General features: G+C 43.7%; 1 protein-coding gene and 1 pseudogene across 3 annotated transcripts in view; one reads left to right on the top strand and one right to left on the bottom strand.

The window, feature by feature from the left end:
• Positions 1-24341, bottom strand: part of SMARCC1 (SWI/SNF related BAF chromatin remodeling complex subunit C1) — a 167772-nt gene that overhangs the window by 16404 nt on the left and 127027 nt on the right. For both annotated transcript variants that reach the window (XM_051852494.3, XM_089306387.1), the window contains 2 exons: positions 17689-17823; positions 7347-7608 (listed from right to left, as the gene is read on the bottom strand). In XM_051852494.3, coding sequence (XP_051708454.1) covers positions 7347-7608; positions 17689-17823 — 397 coding nt within the window. The remainder of the gene's footprint in view (positions 1-7346; positions 7609-17688; positions 17824-24341) is intronic.
• Positions 1949-5306, top strand: LOC149124376 (large ribosomal subunit protein eL8 pseudogene; annotated as a pseudogene). Its single transcript, XR_016214859.1, has one exon. The product of XR_016214859.1 is annotated as a large ribosomal subunit protein eL8 pseudogene (transcript).

The raw sequence follows: 24341 nt of genomic DNA, 5'->3' as shown, positions 1-24341 counted from the left end.
AAACCATTCAGACATTGATCAACGTGAGAATGGAACACTGTACAGCACAAAGAGGAACAAATGTACAATCATTTACAACAATGTGGACACATCTTACACACACAGCACTGAGTGAAGGAAGCTGGACTTAAACAGAAGTCCCTGGGATGCCAAAAAGCCTGGCTAGTCTGTGGTGCTGGAAGTCAGGAGAGCTATCACCCCTGAAGAGGAAGAGACAGACAGACAGTATGACAGGAGGTGCAGAGTGCTGATTTTACATATATTCTATTTATTAAATCTCACCAAGGAAATACTAAGAATTTGTCAATTTCCCCCTATGTAGGTACTTCCATAAAAAACAAGAACATCATATCGCATTTAAAGGGAAAAAAAAACCTCTCATCATACCTAAGTTTGCTTACAAATTCACTTTAGAAAAGCCTGTTTCTATGAGAAACGAAGAAGAGAAAGATGACCTACTTCTTTTAGAGACCCTCTTTACCAACTCATTTGCTGGCATTGCTTCATTGACAAACAGCTGTCCTCCTCAGTCCTCTGTCACAGGAGGCAACAGAATGGCACTGGTCTCACTTTGGAATCAGATGGGGCTCAGTGGGATCCTGGCTCCGCAAGGCAGCAAAGCTGTGTGCTTTGGCTGGCCTCAGTTCTTCAACTGCAAGTGATGGTAACAAGAAGGAAGCAAACGATGTGGGTCAGGAGCACGGCACACACACCTATTATCATTGGGAGGTGTTTAGGGAAGAAGGCAGGCCTATCACTCCACCTTTTCCAGGCTAAATGTAGAAGCTAGAGCATCTCACACGTTCTCTGTGAACAGCTCCTTGGGATATGATGTTTTAATAATACCAAAAACCAAACACTAAGGAGTCACAGTGACTTGCCCCTAAACATTTACGTCAATATTACAGAAACTGAACTTTGATATAACTGGTGTTTTTGAAAAATTACTGTTATCTGCGCTCTGTTAGGCATTTGTGTCTGTTCAAAGCTTAACTCTGAGAAAATTGACATCCACTCAAGTGGAAAGGGAGATGGACTGAATAAAGTATCCTGTATTGTGAGCATGCCAGAATTCTCAGGCTGTCTCCACAAACATCATGCAGACTGAGTGGCAACTGTGATGACAGTAGTGAATTCCACAACCAAAATTTAACAGTGTTGTATATATGAAAATGAGAGCACCCCAGTTAATGTCAACCTCGCTGTATTTCAGGATAAAGCTAATAAAAACTATTTTCTAAAATATGTTATGAATAAAAGATTTATGTTGGTAACACCAGCTGCCGTATCATCAGTTTATTTTCAGTTCAAGGCTTCTGCAGGCCAACATGCCTGGTTATTTCTATGAGCAGATTTATAAAATCTGTCCTTTCAGAAAGTCAGGTCAACTGATGTTATCAGATTGGGGCCTTCCCAAGCTTCCAGGAGTCCCTCTATCTTGGCACACATCTACTTGTTTTATGCAGAATATCTACCCCAGGAAGCAAGAAACTAGTTTTAGCTAAGTACTTGGAACATTACTATAGAATAGCAAGTAATAAAAATCTTATAGGATGACTGCCACTAGAGCTATGTAACAGAGAGGTAGCATGTGCCCAAGCACACTGTGCTCTAGGAAATGGAGTTGGGGGGTGGGGTGGGGGGCATTGGAACTGAAAGTACATTAAAGCCTAAAATGGCTTTAATGATATTGGCAGTTCAGTTTGAAAGAACCAGGCTGGCATTGTGGTGTAGTAGGTAAGGCTGCTGCCTGCAGAGCCGGCATCCCATGTGGGCGCTGGTTCAAGTCCTGGCTGCTCCATTTCCTATCGAGCTCTCTGCTATGGCCTGGGAAAGCAGTAGAAGATGGTCCAGGTCCTTGGGCCCCTGCACCCACATTGGAGATCCGGAGGAAGCTGCTGGCTTCGGATTGGCACAGCTCCGGCCTTTGCAGCCAACTGGGGAGTGAACCATCAGATGGAAGACCTCTCTCTCTCTTTCTTTGCCTCTTCTCCTCTTTCTGTGTAACTCTCACTTTCAAACAAATAAATAAATCTTAAAGAAAGTACATCAAAGAAATTAAAAGAAAGAAAGAACGAATGAATGAACCCTGAGTTCACTTTCCTCCAGCTGCTCAAGATGCTGAAAGGCAAAAAGGGCAAGAGTGAGAAAGTGGGCCCTGGCACCTCCTGTTGTGAAGAAGCAGGAGGCTAAGAAAGTAATAAATCCTCCATTTGAGAAAAGGCCTAAGAACTTGAGCAGTGGGCAGGACATCCAGCCCCAGAGAGCCACCCTGCATAAAAGGCTGAAGGCGCCTCCTGCATTAACCAGTTCACCAAGGCCCTGAACTGCCAGACAGTCACTCAACTGTTGAAGCTGGCCCACAAGTACAGACTAGAGATGAAGCAAGAGAAGAAGCAGGGGCTGTCGGCTCGGGCTGAGAAAGCTGCTGGCAAAGGGGATGTCCCCATCAAGAGACCGCTGTCCACCGGGCAGGCATAAACACTGTCTCTACCTTGGTTAAGAGTAAGAAGGCTCAGCTGGCAGTGACTGCACATGATGTGGATCCCATGGAGCTGGCTGTCTTCTTGCCTAACCTGTGTTGTAAGATTGGGGGGTGGGGGGCGCCCTACTGCATCATCAAGGGAAAAGGCCTGGCTGGGGCACCTGGTCCACAGGAAGACCTGCACCACTGCTGCCTTCACACAGATCAACTTGGAAGACAAAGAGGCTCTGGCTAAGCTGGTGGAAGCCATCAAGACCAACTACAAGGACAGATACAATGAGATCTTTTGCCGCTGGGGAGACAATGTCCTGGGTCCAAAATCCATGGCTTACACTGCCAAGCTGGAACAGGACAAGGCTAAAGAACTTGCCATGAAGCTGAGATACATGTGCACTTTTGAGGAAAAAACTAAACAAAAAAGAAAAACACACAAACAAAAACCTGAAGAACTGTGAGTTCAATTCTTTAAGGTGGTTACAATGTGGCCAATAGTAGCCAGCTTGAAAGAGGTCACACAAGCTGCATATGGGACAGTCTAAACATCAAAAACACTAATGGGGGGCTCGCACTGTGGTGCAGTGGATTAAAGCCCTGGCCCAAAGCGCCACCATCCCACACAGGTGCTGGTTCGAGTCCTGGCTGCTCCTCTTGTGATCCACCTCTCTGCTATGGCCTGGCAAAAGAATAGAAGATGTCCCATGTCCTTGGGCCCCTGGACCCACGTGGAAAAACAGGAAGAAGGTACTGGCTCCTGGCTTCGATCAGCACAGCTCTGACCGTTGTGGCCATCTGGGGAGTGAACCAGCGTAAGACCTCTCTGTAATTCTTTCAAATAAATAAAACAAATCTTAAAAAAATACAGTAACATCTGTGGGGCCAGTGTTGTGGTGTAGTGGATTAAGCTGAAGCCTGCAGGTTCGGCATTCCACATGGGTGCTAGATCGAGACCTGGCTGCTCTACTTCCATTCCAGCTCTCTGCTACAGCCTGGGAAAGCAGTAGAAGATGACCCAAGTCCTTAGGCTTCTGCACCTACACGGGAGACCCGGAAGAAGCTCCTGGCTTCGGATCAGCACAGCTCCGGCTGTTGTGGTCATCTGGGGAGTGAACCAGGGGATGGAAGACCTCTCTCTCTCTGCCTCTCCTCTCTCTGTGTAACTCATTCAAATAAATAATATTTAAAAAAACAAAAACAAAAACAAAACGACAGTAATGTCTAACAGATGAAACACACAAAACAGATAACATCTAACTTTATAATACTAAAAATATACATGCAAAACAGACACTTGCTCCTTGGTCATCTGTGGAGACCAGTCAGAGAATGGATGAAGCATCTACCCAGCCTTTTCTTTAAGAACTGAGCTTCAGGCTGGCGCAGCAGCTCACTGGGCTAATCCTCTGCCTGCGGTGCAGGGACCCTGGGTTCTAGTCTCGGTTGGGGCGCCAGATTCTGTCCCGGTTTCTCCTCTTCCAGTCCAGCTCTCTGCTGTGGCCTGGGAGTGCAGTGGAGGATGGCCCAGGTGCTTGGGCCCTGCACCCCATGGGAGACCAGGAGGAAGCACCTGGTTCCTGATCGGCGCTGCGCGCTGGCCATGGCAGCCATTTAGGGGGTGAACCAACAGAAGGAAGACCTTTCTCTCTGTCTCTGTCTCACTGTCTAACTCTGCTCAGTTACTCTGAGCTTCAGAATAACTAAAGATTAAAGGAGAGTGGGTTTTTATTTTTTTAAATAAATGCAGAAGAAATAATAAATGTAGAAATTTCCCCAAAACTTAAAAATACATTATGGGAGCCAGCACTGTGGCGTAGGCAGGTTAAGATGCCACCTGTAATGCCGGCATCCCATATGGGCACTGGTTCAAGTCCCAACTGTTTCACTTTTAATCTAGCTCCCTGCTAATGCATCTGGCAAAGTAGCAGAAGATGCCCTAAGTTCTTGGTTTTCTGCGACCATGTGTAAGACCTGGATGAAGCTTCTCATTCCTGGCTTTGTTTTGGCCCAGTCCAGGCCATTGCAGCCAACTGGGGAGTCACCACTAGATAGATTTCTCTGTAACTCTGCCTTTCAAATAAATAAATTAATTTAAAAAAATACATGATGAAATAACTGATCTAAGGAACAAGTCTCAATGGGAGATAAAACTACCTGGGAGTCTAGTGGAGATTTTTGTGGTGGATGGATCAGACAACATAAGAATCACCGATCAATTTTAATGCCACAAAAAGGGACAATAGTCATTACCAGAATATTTGCCCTCAAAAAGCAAACCTGAACCTGCTAAAATATCCAGCTCAATTCTCTGCTTATGGAAAATGTGTGGGAAGGAAATCTGACATTATTCATGTCTAGACTGGATTAGCCACAGTGTGGAAAACTCTGGTTTACTCAACACACAGATGATATTTTATCTGGTGAACTGCTACATATTACATATATATTAACAAATGCAGCATGTGGATCTGTTTCCATACTGACTCAAAAAAAAATTAGACAATTAAAGACATCTAACTAGTGATATTACGAATTATGGTTACTTTCATTTAGTGTAGTGGATAGTTAAGTTGAAAAGTAAGATTCCTATTGCTCAAAGATACATCTGGGGGCCGGTGCTGTGGCATAATGAGTAAAACCACTGTCTGTAGTGTCAACATCCCCTATGGGTACCGCTGCTCCATGTCTGACCCAGCTCTCTGCTATGGCCTGGGAAAGCAGCAGAAGATGGCCCAAGTGCTTAGGCCCCTGCACCTGCATGGGAGACCCAGAAGAAGCGCCTGGCTTCGGATTGGTGAAGCTCTGTCTGTTGTGGCCATCTAGGGAGTGAACCAGTGGATGGAAGCCCTCTCTTTCTCTCTGCCTCTTCTTCTCTCTCAGTGTAATTCATTCAAATAAATAAAAACATCTTAAAAAAGGGGGGGGGTACATCTGAAGTGTATTTCCCTCCCAAAAATGAGGAAGAATACATAAAAACACATTTTCAAAAATGTTGATAATTGTGAAGCTGTACAATAGTTATATGGAAGATTATTATACTACGTTCTCTACTTGTTTTAAGTGGAAGATCTCTAACAAAAAGTCAGAAATGGCAGAAAGGTGACGGTTATTGAATTAAGGTCAAGAGACTTTACTGTAGTATTCTTTTTGTGAATATGTATGTTTGAAAACATCTATAGTTTAATTTTATTTCAACTTTAATTTTTAAAAAATGATTTGAGGGACTGGTATTGTGGTATGGTGGGTTAAGCCACGACCTGTGAAGCAGGCATCCTATAAGCACTGGTTCAAGTCCTGGCTGCTCTACTTCTGATGTAGTTCCCTACTGAGAAAGCTCCCTACTGAGAAAGCAGCAGAAGATGGCCCAAGTGCTTGGGCCCCTGCCACCCACATGGGAGACCTGAGTGGAGTTCCCAAGCCATTGTGGCTATGTGGGGTGTGAACCAGTGGATGGACTACCTCTGTCCTTCCCTCTCTGCTTGTAACCGTGATTTTCAAACAAAAAATGTTAAAAAAAAGGAAAAAGAAGAATTTTTATATATATATATATATATATATATATATATATATATATATATATATATATTTACTTGAGAGGTAGAGACAGAAAGAGCTTCCATATTCTGGTACACTCCCCAAAGATCATAATCATCATAATGGCCAGGGCAAAAGTCAGGAGAGAGGGTGACTATTCAGGTCTTCCACATGGGTGGAAGGATCTAATTTCTTGAGCCATCACTGCTGACTCCCAAGGTCTGCACAGGCAAAAAGCTGAAGTCAGATGTTGGACCAAGAAACCAAATCCAGGTATTCCAATGTGGGACTCAGGGATCTTAACTACTAGGTGAAATACCCGCTTCCCTCTCCTTTAAGATATTTATTTTATTTGAAAGGCAGAACTGTGCATACATACGCAGACCTTCCATGTGCTAGTTTACTTTCCAAGTGGCTCAAAAGGGTAAGCTGAAGGCAGGAACCTGGACTCTCGTCTGGGTATCTCAGGTAGGTAGCAGGGCCCAAGTGCTTCCCCAGGCACATTAGCAGGAATCAGAACTGTAACAGATAGGAATTGAACCAGCACACAAATGGAATACCTGCACTGCAGGTAGCAGCTTCACCCGCTGTGCCACAATGCCAGTTCTTTTTTTTTTTTTTTTTTTTTTTTTTAAAGGATTTATTTATTTACTTGAAAGTCAGAGTTACACAGAGAGAAGGAGAGGCAGATAGAGAAAGGGAGGTCCTCTATCCGCTAGTTCACTCCCCAGGAACCTCTTCTGGGCAGGGGCAGGGAGGGGGGCAGAGAGAGAGAGAGAGAGGGAGGGAGGGAGAGAAGTCTTATGCTGGTTCACTCCCTAAATGGCTGCAACAGCCAGAGCTGTGCTGATTCGAAGCCAGGAGCCTAATCTAGGTCTCCAATGTGGGTGCAGGGGCCCAAGGACTAGGGCCATCCTCCACTGCCTTCCCAGGCTATAGTAGAGAGCTACGTTGCAAGTGGAGCAGCCGGGACTCCAACCAGCACCCATACAGGATGCTAGCACTGCAGGCGATGGCTTTATCCACTATGTTATCGTGCCGGCCTCAGTGCAGTCCTATAAATTTAAAAAATGCGTACACAGTCCAATGATAAATTTTTAAGATAACTCAGACATGCTGCCCATTCAGAAGCAGATCTACCCAAGGAAAAAGCACTGTGGAAAGAGAAAATGACAGGCTTGGTATGGTGATAAAACCACATCTCAAAGGCTGACAGCTTCTTAGATGACGGAGGAAATTTTCACCAGGCCTCATCAGAAAACAAAACTGGCACAGTTAGCTTCTCTGAAGCTCCATTACAGGGAGGATCCTGTGACTGGAGTTTTCTTCTCACCTGGTTGGGGTGGATGAGGTGGTGGCATCTGGTGGTGCATCAGAGGATAGGGCGGGGGCTGCTGATGAGGCATCATGCCGGGGTGCCCTGCTGTGCCCAGTGGGGCCAGGCCAGGCGCTCCTGAGTGCTGGTGTGCCTGCTGAGGGGTCTGGCCATGCTGCTGCTGCTCCATTTGCTGCCGAGCTCGTAATTCAGCATATTTCAGCTGTTCCATGTGGAAGTTCTGGCGCTCAGTAAGCAACTGCTGCCTCTGCTGTTCTAGCTGGAAGACAGAAAAAGGGAAGATAAATGTCATCCAGAGAGGCTCTCAGAAGTGGGTGATACACAAGAAATCCAGGGAATGCCTGAGTGCCCACCTCACCTCCTGCAATATCCCCAGAGACAGAAGAGGCATTATTTCTTGAGCAGCGTATTTCCATTAGACCACAGGATTTCTCTATGTTGAGTTTAAGACCTACCTTTCCTTCACGCTGATCTTTGGGCTCACTCAGGACACATAATCTGTCTGGAAGTCCCCCAAATACTAAAAGTACTTTCCATGATTGCCTGTTTTTCCTAGGCTGAAACAACCTCTTCTGTCATTTTTATAGCTCCACACACGTGAACTTTTCATGTCCACCTAAGCTTCCCAGGCATTCTCTTCTAGATGTGGTCCTTTTGGCTATTATCTATTTTGGAATTAAATATCAGAGTAAACCCTCTGGATGAGTCAACATGGCCTTAATTGCAAAGAGACACATTTTTCCACATAGAACTTTGGCAAAGCTTCTGCAAATTTTAGCTTTCAAGTGCCCAAAATTATACGGGGTGATACATTCACAGAATATTTTGGCCGCTTAAGTAAAACTCTGCATGAATCTTTGTTTTAAGGAATATAAACACTTCAATATTCAGGATAATCTTTCTGGAATTCAAATTAAAGATAAATAAATAGGTTGTCACATGTGCAGGAAATTCAGAAACCGTATGCATGACAACAGTACAGTGAATGGAGCCTACCCTACAATGATGTAATTCAGGTGAATAATCAACCTGAACATGAAGCACAATAAAAAATACAGATTTTTGAAAGTAAACAGATGATCAGAAGCACAAGGAGGTTATGACTCCTTTCTTTACAATGATATCCCCCTCCCACCACTTTCAGTCCCTACATGTCATTTTCTAGTGCTGTGCTGTCCAATACAAAAGTCACAAGTTACACACAGTTATTAAGCATTTGAAAGGTGACCAAGAAATGAATCTATAGTCAGAGTAAAACACACTAAATTCTGAAGACACGGTATGAAATAATTTTCATATTTATTACATGCAGAAATTTTTATATATTTAATTACAATTCTTTTCTTTTTTTTTTTTTTTTGGACAGGCAGAGTTAGACAGTGAGAGAGAGACAGAGAGAAAGGTCTTCCTTTTCTGTTGGTTCACCCCCAAGATGGCCACTATGGCCGGTATGCTGTGCCAATCTGAAGCCAGGAACCAGGTGCTTCCTCTTGGTCTCCCATGCGGGTGCAGGGCCTAAGCACTTGGGCCATCCTCCACTGCCTTCCGGGGCCACAGCAGAGAGCTAGACTGGAAGAGGAGCAACTGGGACAGAATCCGGTGCCCCAACCAGGACTAGAACCTGGGGTGCTGGCGCCGCAGGTGGAGGATTAACCAAGTGAGCCGCGGCGCCGGCTACAATTCATCTATTTTTAAAATATTTATATGTGGTTATTATAATAATTCTTATTACATTTACAGCTTACATTTTAAATCTGTTGAAAAGCAATATTTTGAGACATTCAAAAGGTTAGGGGAGGGGCCGGGGCTGTGGCATAGCGTGTTAATGCCCTGGCCTGCAGTGCCGGCATCCCATATGGGCACCAGTTGGGAGTCCTGGCTGCTTCACTGCCAATCCAGCTCCCTACTAATGCAGACCCAAGTCCTTGTGCTCCTGCACCCATCTGGGAGACCTGGAAGAAACTCCAGGCTCTTGGCTCCTGACAGGCTCAGCTCCAGCCATTGCAGCTACTTGGGGAGTGAACCAGAAGAAGAAAGATCTCTTTCCCTCTGACTCTACCTCTCTCTTTCAAATAGTAAATAAATAAACAAACAAACAAACAAATAAAATATATGGTTAGGGCGATGTGGGATCAGCCAGTTCTGTGGACAAATACTATATACTACTATTAGCAATAACTAGGTGGAAGGGAGGCAGGCACTGTGTTGCAGAGGATTAACTCACTGCTTGGGATGTCTGCTTTAGGTACCAGAGTATTGGCTGAAGTCCTGGCTTACTCCACTTGTGATCCAATTTCCTGCTAATATACTTTCTGGGAGGTAGTAGCAACGGCTCAAATATGTGGTTCTCGGCCACCTATATGGGAGATCTACATGGAGTTACTGGCTTCTAGCTTTAACCTAGCCCAGCCCTGGCTGCTGAAGGCATGTGGCAAGTACAGCGACAGATGGAAGATTTTCTCTCTCCCTGCTTTTCAAGCAAAGATAAATGCACAACTAAAAATACCTAGATCAAACAAGGTTGAGAATTATTCTAAGAACTGGGAGTCTTGGCAGAGTGCTGCCTGGGGTGAAATCCCTAGGGAATTGAGCAGAATCATTGGTTATCAGAAGTAGCAACTGGGCAATACCAGAGATGAACTGGAGTGGGCAAACAGACATTAGCAGGTGAGGAGGGAGATACATGGAAGGAACAATTATTGCAGATGTACCCAGTAGCTTCTTGAGGAGAAGGCAATCTTCTGAAACAAATTTGTGAGAGGCTGTGGGTTACAAACAGGGATGACCAGGGAGAAAGATGGTTCTTCTGCAGTCCTAAAAAGAGAGTGATCTAAAGAGGGTATAGCCCGGTCTAGTTCAGCTTCCTGTATGGATGAGAAGGCAGTATTAAGATGTAAATAGCAAGAGAATCCTCCATTCTGCAGGAAGACTAATAAATGAGGTGATGTTTAAGAGGCAAAATGATGAAAAGGGGGATCTAAAGAGTTTCACTACAGATCCTCAAGCTGGATCTTCTCGTACTTTCTTCTAACCACTCTTTCTAGGAAACTAAGGACACTGTAATAAATCACTGAGGTTACACTTCAGAGGCTGCCAAGGATCTCTCACCTATGTTCCTGTTGAGTCACTATTATTCTGGGCAGCTTGGCTGAAGTCCTTCAGCTATACAAGATCTGCAGAATTTGGGTCAAGATCTGCTTTATACAGAAACTGAACTGCTATTAGAGCGAGATTTTTATGTGTCTCAGGGAATTTTTGATCTTGGCATTACCTAGCTCAGTAGTTTTCTCTTTATTCTTTTTTATTTTTTAAACCAAACTAGTCTTTTTTTTGGAGGACCATTCTAGTATTAAGACATTAACATTGGTTAAGAAAAAGAAAAATCTATTACGAAAAGGATAGGAAAGCCAGCTGGGAAGAAAAATTTCCCCAACCTTATGTGTCCTTTTTATTTTGAGTTTAATCTTTCTTTTTAAAAAATGGAAAGTAATTAAAAGAAAGTAATTAGAAGAATTAAAAAGGGTAAGTGATTAAACACACCTTAAAGAGAATCAAATGTAAGGCTTAAAGCTCCCATGTGGGAAGAGCAGATCCTCTGGATTAAGGGGAAAGCAATGACCAGTACAAACTAGTAGTTAGCTTCAAGAGGGCCAGTTCTGCTTCAGGGCAAAGGGGGCAGAGCTTCAGGTCTCGAGCTGGCTTCCTCTTGCAAAGGAATCTCATTCTACGGGCCTGATTTTTACTGAATCCAGTTGAAGATTGCATTAGCTTTTGTGGCAATCACAAAGTGTATGAACCAGGAATTTCTGAGAAAAATTTACCAGTATTGGGCATTTTTTAAATGTGCTTAAGCACTGATCCAGTGAATCGACATCTGGAAATCTGTCCTAGAAAACGGAATTTATGTGTGGAATAGGGATAGCCTTTATAATATTTTTGAGGTTCAGTTTCATGAGATATACTCAATGGGGAAGGAAAAAGGGCAAGCTGCAACAAAAACTTTAATAATGTAACCCCAAGGATAAATAAAACTTTGATCATGTGCAATTGCACACACAGAAAATAATCTAGAAGACAACAGTAATTATCTCTAAATTTTTAAATCTTATTGTTATGTGCATTTTTAAACATCATACCTATTAATTTTTTTTTTTTTTTTTTGACAGGCAGAGTGGACAGTGAGAGAGACAGACAGAGAGAAAGGTCTTCCTTTTCTGTTGGTTCACCCTCCAATGCCGCTGCGGCTGGCGTTCTGCGGCTGGCGAACCAAGCTGATCCGATGGCAGGAGCCAGGTACTTATCCTGGTCTCCCATGGGGTGCAGGGCCCAAGCACTTGGGCCATCCTCCACTGCACTCCCTGGCCATAGCAGAGAGCTGGCCTGGAAGAGGGGCAACCGGGACAGAATCCAGTGCCCCGACCAGGACTAGAACCTGGTGTGTCGGCGCCGCAAGGCGGAGGATTAGCCTAGTGAGCCGCGGAGCCGGCCTATTAATTTTTTTTGTTTGTTTTTTTCTCCGACAGGCAGAGCTAGACAATGAGAGAGAGAGAGAAAGGTCTTCCTTCCGTTGGTTCACCCCCTAAATGGCTGCTACAGCCGATGCGCTATGCTGATCCGAAGCCAGGAGCCAGGTGCTTCCTCCTGGTCTCCCATGCAGGTGCAGGGCCCAAGCACTTGGGCCATACTCCACTGCCTTCCAGGGCCACAGCAGAGAGCTGGACTGGAAGAGGAGCAACCGGGACAGAACTAACGCCCCATCCGGGACTAGAAACTGGAGTGCTGGCGCCACAGGCAGAGGATTAGCCTAGTGAGCCGAGGCGCCAGCCCACACCGATTACTTTTGTAACTCACAAGCTGCAGAGTTACGTGCTGTAGATATCGTGACTGTGTTTCCTCTCTTTTCCATTTCCTAGGACTATGGATAAAGTCTCAACAGCTAAAATGGACAGTGTAAATTACTCATATAAATAAGATGTTAATGAATCTGTTAACTTTCTCTCGTGACTCTTGTCTGGTTCTAGGGAATCTGGTTTCACAAGGCTGCCTGAAGCCATGCTCTGAAGACCACTGCCCTCTCAACTAAATTCAGTTCCTGCCTTCCTGCCCTCCTTCACTGTGTATGTATAAAGCAGCTACATCCTAGCGGAACCTAACAAAACAGAGCACTTTTCAACACTGAGACACCAAACGCAGGCACAGCTGCAAGTGCAGCTGAAGTTCACACAAAGCTCTTATCCCCACTTGTATTTGCATAAGCTAGGGAGGTGGGGTGGGAAAGAGTAAAAGATAGAGGAGGGGGAAAAAAAAGATAGTGGGGCCACAAAAACCCATCTACCCTGCCAAGGCCTGAAACATCAGCAGAGACTTGAAGCTTCTGACTCTTCGGCTTTAGAATTTAAGAAAATAATTACACCTTCCTTTTGCAGTGTTGTTCTAAGTGATGATACAGTCAATGAAGAAATACCAAATCTAAAACAGACGCACCCATTCTACGCCTTACTGTACTTGAGGAAAAAGAAAACACAACTGCATTTTGCTACTTTAGCATTTGGTTTTGGTAGCAGAAATCCCAAGGGCAATCTGTATTATGACTGTGACTGGCCATTTTATCTTTTGTCATTGTGACTGCTCCACGAGACCAGTTGTCTCTGGGCTTCAGGATTGAACCTGCTACCGGTTACAGCTTTTTAACTCTCAAATACCTATGATACAATGGCACACATCCAATGGTAGATTCAATTATGAGACAGGGAACACAGAAATATACTAAAAAATGCAGAAAACAAAGTTAAACACAATTCCCCTATGACAGTATGAAATTCATTCCTTTGGCTTTTCTTTAGTTTTTCAAAAAGTACAATAAACCTTTTAGAACCTGCATAATAGATGAGAAAACATCCTGGTTCTACCTTCAAAATCCCTCCAGACTCGATCATTTCTCTTCCCTTATGTGGCTGCCACCCTGATTGCAGCCATCATTATTTCACATGGGTTACCATAACAGCTGCCTTAGCAGTTCCCCTAATTTTGAGGATACTGATGTACAATGTGCTCTCTAGAACACACCACAGACTGAGCCCTGCTCGACTGTAAGGAAGATTGTGTCAATCCTCCACTAAGGCTCTTCAATTATTCCACTTTTCAAAGTGCAAAAAGCCCCTGGATGGCTTACAGTAACCTCAATTTGGTCACCATCATGAACACCCCTCCCCTGTGTCTCCACCCTGCTCTGAATTTATCCTCCTAACGGCCTTGACTTCCTAGTCCTAGTTCCCAAACACGCAGTCATGCTCTGGTCTCAGGTCTGTCCACTGGTTGTTTTCAATGCTTCCCTGTCAACTGCCAGGTTCTCAATAAGAGCTGCTTTGATGATACCAGTGAAACCTGAAATCCTACCTTTAGCTCCCACCATTCCTAATCTCTCCTGGCCAGCCCATAATACTCACACACATTACGTATACATACAAAGCATGCATGTATACATAAACATACATGGCACAGAACTCTTTATAACTTCCGTGGTTCATTAATGACTTGCAGTTTTTTTTTTTTTTTTTTGACAGGCAGAGTGGACAGTGAGAGAGACAGAGAGAAAGGTCTTCCTTTGCCGTTGGTTCACCCTCCAATGGCCGCTGCCGCTGGCGCGCAGCGGCAGGCGTACTGCGCTGAACTGATGGCAGGAGCCAGGTACTTCTCCTGGTCTCTCATGGGGTGCAGGGCCCAAGTATTCAGGCCATCCTCCACTGTACTCCCTGGCCACAGCAGAGAGCTGGCCTGGAAGAGGGGCAACGGGGACAGAATCCGGCGCCCCGACAGGGACTAGAACCCAGTGTGCCGGTGCCGCAAGGCGGAGGGTTAGCCTAGTGAGCCACGGCGCCGGCCAGACTTCCAGTTCTTTAAGCTCCTCTGAGGTGGAGTTTGGATTTTATTCACCATTGTATCCCCAGTATCTACATGATGAGAACACTGTAGGTGCTCAATAAACATGTGATCAATGAACAAATGCCTCAACTCATTATTTCTTCCACAAAAGCCATCACAGGCAGGCTGATTCATATTTCCTAAGCAATGATGCTTTTCATGGTTCAAGATTTGGACCATTCTCACCATTCAGATAAATCCTCCTGGAAGCTTTCCTTGGTAATCTGAGCTGACTATGACTACCTCTCTGAATTTTCCAACTGTTATCTCACTCTCTGTATGTGTCTCATCCACTCTCTAAACTCCTCAAGGATATGGTCCGGGCTTTTTACAGCTTTGAGTTTCCGAAATGGTCTCTTCTCAAAGCATACAACTTCTATTCTTCAACAAACAAACCCCAGAGACTCAGAAAGCACCTAGTCCAAAAGCTATAAACTGGATCAGCTCATAGATCCATTGTCATTGGCCTCAAAGTATTCAGGAGAACAGGGTAGTAGTGCAACAGGTTAAACTGCCGCTTGTGACACCAGCATCCTGAATTGGAGCACTAGTTCAAGTCCAGGCTACTTAGTTTCCGATCCCATCTACTCCCTGCTAATTTGTCTGGGAGAGCATCCAAGGATGGCTTGAGTACTTGAGTCTCTGCCAGCCACGTGGGAGACCCAGAGTTCCTGGCTCCTGATATCAGCCTGGCCCAGCCCTGGAAGTTGCAGTCATTTGGGAGTGAACCAGTGGATGGAAGATTTATTTGTCTCTCCCTGTCATTCTGCCTTTCAAATAAATGATAAAAACAAATCTTAAAACCTCAAATGTGAACATCATATGCAGTGTCCAAGCACTCTGGTTCTTTAAACAGTCTTATCCCTCAACACAGTGTATGTTATGAAACCTCTCTCGATGACTCTGTGCTATCTACCTAGAACCAGAAGCTGCTTAGTCCAGCAGAGCTACAGGATGGGAATTACCTACTCACTGCCAGCTCAGCATCTTCACCTGAACTGTAGCCAGTGCTTTTTATCAGGCAATCTGCCTGACACGCTCTACCTTCTGTACTGCCCTCTTCTGACATTAGCAGTTCTTAAGGGGGTTAGAGTAAGTTACTGAACAACAATCATAGCTGAATGATGTTTATGAAATACTAAAATAAATTTCCATATCCTTTAATTACTAAATACTTAAGACTCAAGAGGACATCTGATTTTAAGTCACCAGAGATAAAAAGAAATATCAGATCTGACTCTGTAAGTTCAAAACAAGGACTTCTGAAATCTGTTGCTATTTAAACAAAACCAAATGTTTAATTAAAGTTGTGGGGTGAGTATTGTGGCGCGGTGCAACAAGCTGTCATCCCATATGGGAAACCTGGGATCAAGTCCTGCCTCCGCACAGGCTTCCAATCTTGCTTCCTGGTAACATGCATGGGAGGCATAAGATGATGGCTCAAGTACTTGAGTCCTTGCAACCCAGGTGGGAGACTGAGATGGAGTTTCTGGCTCCTGGCTTAAGCCTGGCCCAACCCCAGCTGTTGTGGATATTCAGACAGTGAATCAGCAGATTGGAGATCTCTTTCGTCTCTCAGTCTCTGTCACTCTTTCAAATAAATGACAATGAGTAAGGAAACATTAAAAAGAAAAAAATCAAAATGAGAAATCTATAAGTTTCTAGATCTTAAAAAAAAAAGTTATCCTAAAGCAACTGTTTGTTGAGTAAGAATGAACAGTAGTGCACAAGTGAACTGAAACATGTGGTAGGCAGACAAACATTAGGCAGGTTAGGAGGCTTCATCCCCAGTTTTTATTAGTATATAACTGGAGGATGTTAAAATCTGTGTATCTCAGAGTCAATGGGTTAAAATTGTTATGGCTTATTTCTTTATGTTCTTCTTTTCAAAATTTGAGAGGCAGTGAGACAGCAACAGACAGAGAACTCCATCTACTGGTTCATTCCCCAAATGCAACAATGGCTAGGAGCCCAGAACTCAACCTAGGTCTAGCCATGAGTGTCAGGGACCCAAGTACTTAAGCCATCACCTGCTGTCTCTCAGCATATCAGCAGTAAGCTAGAACTGGGAGCAGAGCTGGGACATGAATCTAGGTACTTGATATGGGAGACTTAATCAACATCTTAACTACCAGGCTAAATGCCTGCCCCAATAAGGTTAAATTCTAATCAGACCACACAAAGTATTTTATAAGATAGTCTCTGAATAAGATAGTACAGTTGAAAATACTGGAGAGGGGGAAGAATCGCTATGTTCCAATAGCTGTATCTATGAATTTTATATTTATTAAATAAAAGCTTTCTAAAAAAAATACTGGCTCTATCCAACTAACAAGGACACTCTGCTTGAATTCTTTGGTGGTCAGACTTCTTTTCCCTTAATTAACAGTTGATATAAGCTGCATTTGTGGCAAGCAAATTCTTTGTATTGCAGTCCTTAGTACTATCCAATAAATACAGTACAACTTTATTATTTATTTATGAAAAGTTACCACAAAGCCTAGTGACAGTATATATATAAAAAAAGCATTTATTATTGTGCATGGTTTCTGAGTGATTCAAAAGACCAAAATGTAAACCACCATATCCTCTTGGTTACACAGATCAATTCTGGGTCCAGGGTGGATGGGCAGGGTTCAGCTGGGATGTTGCACATGCAAGAAAGCAGGTTTGCTAGAAGCTAGTCTAGAAATAATCGCAAAAATTAGAATGGGTCCTTTGGACTTCAAAATGACACCAGCTCATTTTGTGCACAATTAAGACACCTGTTCTCCACCCCAGCACTAGCATCCTATCCTTGCTTACAAGTAACTAAATCTAAGACTTTCCTACTAATGACTTCCATACAGAATTGCTAAGAGAAGTCAAGAGAGAAGGACTGGCGTATGACTGGCACAGAGCCCAGGACACAATAGGTGTCAATAAATATTTACAAGCTTACCACTATGCCGACCAGTAATCAATCATCTATGAAATTTGTAAAAAAGTGCTGACTGCTTTCAATCTCCTTGTTCAAGAATCCACCAGGGATGCTGGGTGACAATGGAAAGCCATTTTGTTGTGAGCCCCTCTTATAGAAAGCCCTGTGGCTTGGACTGGGTAAGATGTGTCACTAAGGTCCACAATGACAGAGCCAGCTGGCAAATCTGCTGGTTCATTTCTCTGATTTATCTAGTACTTATTAAATCAAAAATAAATAAGTCATAACTGAACAATCAACAGGTATAGAAAGCTGAAATGTAGAGAGTGAACACATTTCCTTATTTTTGAATGCACAAATCAAACAGAAAAAAATGACAGAAGTCAGGTATGGGATCAACAGAGTAGGCCTTCACATTATCTTATCTAGCTTATATTTTATGAACAGTGATAAGGGTTGAGTTGTTGCAAAGCCACTACAGAAGTCCCTCTTACTTACAGCTTCTTTCTCTCTGTCCATGATAGTTTCCAGCTCCTCAAAATGTCGAAGTTTGATCTCTAACTTCTTCATCTGTGTCTCAACCAGGAGAGCTACCAGGGACTTGATCTTTCTCTCTTCCACAGCAGCCAGGTGCTAAGGGCAAAAGATCATTCAAATTACATAGGTAAGTATTTGCTTAAAAAGCACAAGAATGTGCTGAAGTCACAATTAGAAGTGGGCACCAAGCAGTTAAGAAAGGGTGCTCAAGCCGTACCGTTCAATGTTTCTATCAAACATTTATTTCAATTCAGAGCAACAACTGTCACAGCATTTCTGGTCCTTAGAATCAAATCCTTTGAAGGATTAAAGGAAATTCTCCTCATGGTTAACTGTTCCTTTCAAAGAGATTCTCAAGAAAGGGAGGTTGAACTGGGATGAGCCAAAAGAGGATACAGGTGACTTGGAGGTCATGTCCTCACCTTCCAGCCCATCATCACACACTCTGTCCCTCCCCTCATCATCCTTTCTTTCTCCAATAATTTGCCAGGGGTAGGGAAACAGTTGAAAACTAAGCACTTGACACTCAGATGCAAAGCCTCTCCCCTCCCTGTGGTGAGCACTCTATATGTGAAGAGGAAGAGAATAATAGTTGAACTCTAGTTACAAGTGGAGTCCAGAGCAGGAAAATCTAATACAGCAGCAGAAGCAGTTGCTCTGGAAGACTGTCACCCCCTGCCATAAGCCAACTCTGGCTTTTTGCCAACTCAGAAACATAAAGAGGAAGATGCTACATCACCCATATTTGGCCAAGGCCCTGATTACCAGCCAGGTATTAATCCTACCTTCTAAAGATCTGATCTTTGCAAATTGCATTCAGGTACTAAATTGTCACACAATATAAATATGTAGCTATAAATATGTGCAAGTATCAAGTGCTGACTAAAAAGTACAAACTGAGTGCTAAAAACCAAACAAACAATCTCACAGAGAGGCTAGAAGGTACACCACCTTCAACTAGCCCCAGTGACACAACATTAAGAGAGACAGTAATAACAGACACACACAGCATTCAGTTTTAAGTTTTGGAACAGCTGCTAATCTTGAATGCTATACTATTCTTCATACCAAAGGTGAGTGGCTGGCATTGTGGCATATTGGGTAAAGCCGTTGCCTATGATATTGGCAACTCATATGTTAGATGGGTGCCGATTTGTGTCAACTGCTCTGCTTCCAATCAAGCTCCCTGCTAGTGGCCTGAGAAAAAGCAGCAGAAAATGGCTCAATTGGGTCTTTGACACCCAAATGGGAAGCTCAGAAGAAGCTTCTGGCTTCCACATGGCTCAGCCCTGGCCACTGTGGCCATCTAGGGAGTGATCCAGCAGATGGAGGATCTCTCTCCTCTCCTTCTTCTCTGTACTTTCTTCTAAACCACACTTTCAAATAAATAAATCTTTTAAAAAAATGAAGGTGAAATCAAGATCATTTAAGAGAATACAATTAAAATAATTCTTATTCTGTGCTCCTCTTAAATTGCTTACCTTCTCTTTAAAGCAGTAGAAATCATTGTTAGCAGACTATGTGAAGAGAAATCTCAAAGGAAATTCTTGATGCAAGAAGAAATACCCCTATTCTATTAAAATAAATTTCATTAAGATGTACAGAACTGAGGAGCACTTTATGGGGGAAAGTGATCTAATATCCCAGCATTCTTGGGGAAGCAGTAAAAATTATTTGAATGAAATCATGATAATGTAATAGTGTATCTTATAATCATTAGGATAAATACTGCAATGATGAAGTACATAAAAGATTAGAGAACAAAAATATTGGATGAATAACTAGATGTTATCATTGAAAGGAAAATGATGCAGCAATAATATAGAGGACTGCTTTCTGTTACTTCAACTTCCATGAATTATTTATTTCAACATAAAAAGTAAACAACCACTGGCCCCAAAAGGCATGTTCAATGCCACACAACTCTATGTAGAGGAGCTGGCTTTGTGGTTCAGTTGCTTGAGCTGTTGCCTGCAATGCCAACATCACATATGGACACTGTTTTTATCTCATTATTTTAAAAATATTTATTTATTTATTTACTTGAGAGGTAAAGTAACAGAGAGAGGGAAAGAGACAAAGAGGTTGTTCATCTGCTGGTTCACTCCCCAAATGACCACAACGGAAATGGCTGCAATGGATGGAGCTTTGCTAATCCGAAGCCAGGAGTTTCTTCCAGGTCTCCTACACAGGTGCAGTGACCCAAGCACTTGCGCCATCTTCCGCTGCTGTCCCAGACCATAGCAGCGAGGAGCAGCCAGGAATTGAACCTGCGCCCATGTGGGATGCCAGCGCTGCAGGTGCAGGCTTGCCTTAGCCCACTACAGCCACGCGCCGGATCTTGGGCACTGGTTTTAGTCCCAGCTGATACTCTTCCTATCCAGCTCCCTGCTAATGTGCCTGGAAAAGCAGTGGAAGATGGCCCAAATGCTTGGGGCTCTGTTCGCGTGTGACAGACCAGGATGAAATTCCAGGCTCTTGGCTTTGGCCAGGTCAAATATCTCTTTAATTATGCCTTTCAAAAAAAAATAAACTTTTTATTTTTAAATTCTAGTTTGGGGGCCGTTGCTGTGGCTCAGCAGGTTAATGCCCTGGCCTGAAGCTCCGGCATCCCATATAGGCGCAGGTTCTAGTTTCGGCTGCTCCTCTTTCGATCCAGCTCTCTGCTATGGCCTGGGAAAGCAGTAGAAGATAGCTCATGTCCTTGGGGCCCTGCAACCACATGGGAGACCAGGAAGAAGCTCCTGGCTCCTGGCTTTGGATCAGCGCAGCTCTGGCCATCTGCGGAGTGAACCAGCGGATGGAAGACTCTCTCTCTCTGTCTCTACCTCTCTGTGTAATTCTGCCTGCCTAATAAATAAAATAAATCTTTAAAAAAAAATTCTAGTTTGAAGACTTAAAAGCATATAAGGTATGAGATGGAAGAGATATTTATTAACTGGTTATCTAGACAAAACTTAATTTACCTCCTCATAATTATGCTGAGAATTTAAATATGACCATTTTCAGCACATAAAGATTTTTTAAAAAAGATCTACTTTTATTTATTTGAAAGACAGAGTTACAGAGAGAGGTAGAGCCAGAGACAGAGAGAAAGAAAGAGAGGTCTTCCATCTCCTAGTTCACTCCCCAACTGACCACAATGGACAGAGCTGAGCTGATCTGAAGCTAGGAGCCAGGAGCTTCTTCCAGTCTCTTACGTGGGTAGCAGGGAACTCAGGACTTGGGCCATCTTCCGCTGCTTTCCCAAGCCACAGCAGAGAGCTGGATTTGAAGAGGAGCAGCTGGGCCTTGAACCAGCACCTATATGGGATTCCGATCTGCAGGCTGGGGATTCAACCTGCCGTGCTGCAATGCCAGCCCCTAAATATGTTTTCAAGTGTTCATTTTACATGTGTGCATCGTGTCTACATTCAGAATTTTCTGCAATAGTACCATCTATTAAACAGCAGAGCACAAGAACTGCAGGGTCATGGAGGACAGACTGCCTGTACAATCTTGCCCTAGAAGTTAACTTTGCCTCTGGGTCTGTATCTGTCAAACTGGAAAACTACTATCCCATCTCAGGGTGGCTCCGAGGACAGAGCCTGGGATATAGTTAGGTGCCCAGGACTTGAGAGCTGTAATCTCTCACATGCCCCAGGAGCCCATTTTGCTGGAGGACTTTCCTCTGCCTACACTGGGCAACCTCCAACATGTCAGTATTACTTCCTTGTTAGCATCCATGCTAACTGCAGGCAGTACTGCTTCCACAGCATTTACAGCACTCACTGCATTGCATTTTATTTGACTTCCAATTCTTAAGGCCAAGGCCTAGGAAAAGTCCCACATTTAAGTCTGCCTGGCATTGTGGAAGATAGAGGAAACAAAGAGGACATAATCTGGGGATGAGAAAGTACAGGAAGAGAGAGCCCTTCACAAAAGCCTAGACCTCATTATGTCCAGAGTCACAGATGAGATTACCATGACCTTCAGATTAAAGAAACAAATTTATGGGGCCGGTGCTGTGGTGCAACAGGTAAAGCTACCACATGTAGTGCCAGCATCCCAGATGGGCGCCAGTTTGATAACAGGCTGCTCCACTTCCTATCCAACTCGTTGCTATAGCCTGGAAAAGCAGTAGAGAATGGCCCAAGCCCAAGCCTCTGGGCCTCTGCAATCACATGGGAAACCCAGAAGTTCCTGGCTTCGGTTTGTGCAGCTCTGGCCGTTGCAGCCAACTGGGGAGTGAACCAGTGGATGGAAGACTTCTCTCTCTGTACCTCTCTTTCTTTCTGTGTGTAAATCTGACTTTCAAATAAATAAATAAATAAATAAATCTTTAAAAAAAATTTTAAGTAAAAAACACACACACACACACCTCAAAGAATTAAAAAAAAAAACAACAACAGTAGAGGAGATTTCTGGGAATGGCAAAATTCAGTGGACTTTGGATTCCAAGCTTTTGTAAAAAGCTTTAAAAATGCCCTGATGCGGCCTCTGTACTGAAAAGGGTAGCTGCAGAAGTTGTTCCAGAGAACTAAGGAGCTTCTAACTAAAAGCTTCGGTTTTGGGAATTACTGATGACAGGATGTTATGGAATTTGGATTCCAAGCTTTTGTATATAGCTTTAAAGAGGCCCTGATGCAGACTCTGTACTGAAAAGGGTAGCTACAAAAGTTGATATGGATTCAAGGATTTGCATTTTAAGCCTTGTGTCTGCTTAATGAGCCCCTGACACAGACACACTATGCTGGACAGGGGAGCTACAGAAGGTGTTCCAAGTAATCAAGGAGTTTTTGACAAAAACTGCAACGTCAGAAATTCCTGAACAAGCCATTCATAAGAAGATCCTCTTCAGATCAGTTTCAGCTTAAATGAAAGGGACCTTACCAGGTGATATTGAGCACAACTACCTCCATGAAATTAGGATTAAACTTCTACCCAGATGAATGCAGAAGACATGCCTGACTATTCCCGTAAGCCAATCAGAGACCTTTAAAGCAAAAGTGATAAGTAAAACTTTTGCCTTTGTCACATCAAGACTGCTGCACCTCAAGACAAACATGCTGTACCTGCCTTTCTTGATTCTCTCTGGGAACTGTTATTGATGATAAAGCTACTTAATGGGCTAATGTATTATAATTCTCTATGCTCAAGCTAAATGGTTTTATAATCTACATTAAGGGTAGCCTATCACCACCCACTATCTGGGAGTCTGTAAGATACATTATTTCCATCTTAAAATTGGTTTTACTCCAGTTTTGCTTATGCTAATTAACAAACTTGTATGTTTCAGAACTCTACTTCCGGGAGTAACTGACCATGCAGGGGACACAGACTTTGGTGATCATCGAGGCTGCTCCAGCTCACAAATTTGTTAGATAGGATAGACAGAGACTTCCAGACCCTGGATAGGCAGGGCCTACACTATGCCCCTCATAAGCAGGAAGCAGTTACAGAAGAGATGATTCTATGTCCATCAACTTCCCTTAGGATTAAGGGATGGAGTCTCTGAGGGGGGAATGAAGTAGGCAGGTATACAGGTTAAAAATGATTAGGTTTGTGAGCTGGACGATCACGCCTTCACCATGCTCCTGTGTGACCTCATGCCCCTACCTAGCCACACCTGTGCACCCACCGGCCACTCAGGTTAATTAACCACTCCCCTTTAAAAGTGGATTAAAAGCCTGGGACAGGATGTATCCGGCCCTTTTCCTTTCCCCAGCCTCTTGCCAGTATGGCGCTAGCTTCAGCCCTGCGCCTTCAAGATGCGTGGCCTTCGGGCCAACCTGCCCTATGCTTGCTGACCTAGATGCTCTTCCACGTGGCTGGTTCCTGGCACTCGGTATGAATCCAGATTTATCCCTCTCTCTTAAATAAAGCCCTCACTCTCCTATGCAGCTTTCGCACTGAATAAAAGCTTAAAACGTAAAAAAACAAAAACAAAAACCACAAAAACAAACCCAAACTAAAATCTCTAAGACAGTTTACTTTCAGAGATTTATACACTGCAAGACTGAACTCTAAGGCTTTTTTCTCTTGGTTTGGTATGGGCAGGCATTGTGGTGCAGCAGGTGAAGCCACCACTTGAGATGCCAGCATCCTCTGTCAAGTGCCAGTTTGATTCCTGACTATGCACTTCTGATGCAGCATCCTATTAAAGTGTCCTGAGAGGCAGCAAGTCATGTGCTTGGTGCCCCTATCAGAAACATAGGGGACCCAAAAGGAGTCCTGGTCATCTGGCTTCAGCCTGGCCCAGTCCTGTTATAGGCATCTGGGAGTGAAACAAGTGAATGGAAGATGTCTGTCTCACCACCTTTCAAGCAGATGAAAATGAACATTTGGGGAAAAAGTAGATTAACAAAATTATTATTTCATTGAAGTCGCTAATAACATTTGAACTGAGTGGAAACAGGAATAAAAGAACTAGGTCTGCATATTCAATTTCTTTTTTTTTTTTAGGTTTTAAGTCTTTTTTAAAAAGATTTATTTGAAAGGCAGAGTTACAGAGAGGCAGAGGCCGAGGCGTGGGGGCGGGGGGGGGGTGTCCTTCCATCCGCTGGGTCACTCCCCAGATGGCTGCAACAGCCGTAGCCGATCTGAAGCCAGCAGCCAGGAGCTTCTCCCAGGTC

Source organism: Oryctolagus cuniculus, chromosome 10 (assembly GCF_051225735.1).
Source record: "Oryctolagus cuniculus isolate XC-2025 breed Fujian yellow rabbit chromosome 10, ASM5122573v1, whole genome shotgun sequence".
Taxonomy (NCBI): Eukaryota; Metazoa; Chordata; class Mammalia; order Lagomorpha; family Leporidae; genus Oryctolagus; species Oryctolagus cuniculus.
Note: the sequence above shows the minus strand (reverse complement) of the source record. Positions and strands in the feature narration are given on the sequence as shown.